This window comes from Cynoglossus semilaevis, unplaced genomic scaffold, assembly GCF_000523025.1.
Source record: "Cynoglossus semilaevis isolate Cse_v1.0 unplaced genomic scaffold, Cse_v1.0 C18958222, whole genome shotgun sequence".
NCBI classification, from domain to species: Eukaryota; Metazoa; Chordata; class Actinopteri; order Pleuronectiformes; family Cynoglossidae; genus Cynoglossus; species Cynoglossus semilaevis.
In genome coordinates this window covers 1-660 of record NW_007589920.1, presented here as the reverse complement: position 1 = coordinate 660, position 660 = coordinate 1, and the positions used below count along the sequence as shown (strand labels likewise).

Here is a 660-nt window from a genome sequence, read left to right as displayed (position 1 = left end):
ACTCTATCCTCAGTATGTTCCAAGGGGCAAGCAGTGAGTCGTCAGTACCGAATGCTCGCCAAGACTGGAGGCTACATCTGGGTGGAAACTCACGGAACCGTGATCTACAACAGTCGCAACTCCCAGCCCCAGTGCATTGTGTGCATTAACTATGTCCTCAGGTAAATCCGTCATCCATGCTACTGTTGTTTGTAAGCCACGCAGCGTAAAATAATGTAGATGTAAAATCAATAGCTCGTAGTAGGACTAAAAAAATCAGATCAGTACGTTGTGAGCTAGGACTTAATGCACGTTTTACTCTACTCTGATGACTTGTGACATGCTGTTTGTTTGTCTTTCTACAGCGACATTGAGGACAAGTCCACAATCTTCTCCCTGGAGCAGACAGAGTCTCTGTTTAAGCCGCAGCACATGAGCACCTTCTTCAATTCAGAAGGTGCAGGTGTGACAGAAGAGGCATCAGACGCCCTGTTCACCAAATTCAAAGAGGAGCCCGAGGACTTGGCCCAACTTGCCCCAACACCTGGGGACACGATCATCCCTCTTGACTTTGGTTTGTCACCTTCCTTTTACATACAGTGTATTGTAGTCAGTGTAAATCCTGCTGGATGTTTGTTGTTTGTTCACAGCTTTCGTTATTTTCCGGACTATAAGTAGCTC

At 46.2% G+C, this 660-nt stretch overlaps 1 protein-coding gene across 1 annotated transcript; it reads left to right on the top strand.

Annotated features, from left to right (window-relative positions):
• The first annotated feature begins 7 nt into the window (after positions 1-7).
• LOC103399544 (endothelial PAS domain-containing protein 1-like) lies at positions 8-657 on the top strand. The gene is made up of 2 exons (XM_008338220.3): positions 8-161; positions 345-657. Exons 1-2 carry the CDS (start codon positions 52-54, stop codon positions 655-657), a joined length of 423 nt encoding a protein of 140 aa, XP_008336442.3. The 5' UTR covers positions 8-51.
• The last annotated feature ends 3 nt before the right edge of the window (positions 658-660 follow it).

What these genes read in the sequence shown, in the direction of transcription:
- LOC103399544 (XM_008338220.3), top strand. Translation starts at nt 52, where the DNA reads ATGCTCGCCAAGACTGGAGGCTACATCTGGGTGGAAACTCACGGAACC. An exon ending in TGCATTAACTATGTCCTCAG is followed by an intron (nt 162 to 344) that starts GTAAATCCGTCA and finishes GTCTTTCTACAG; the next exon opens with CGACATTGAGGACAAGTCCA.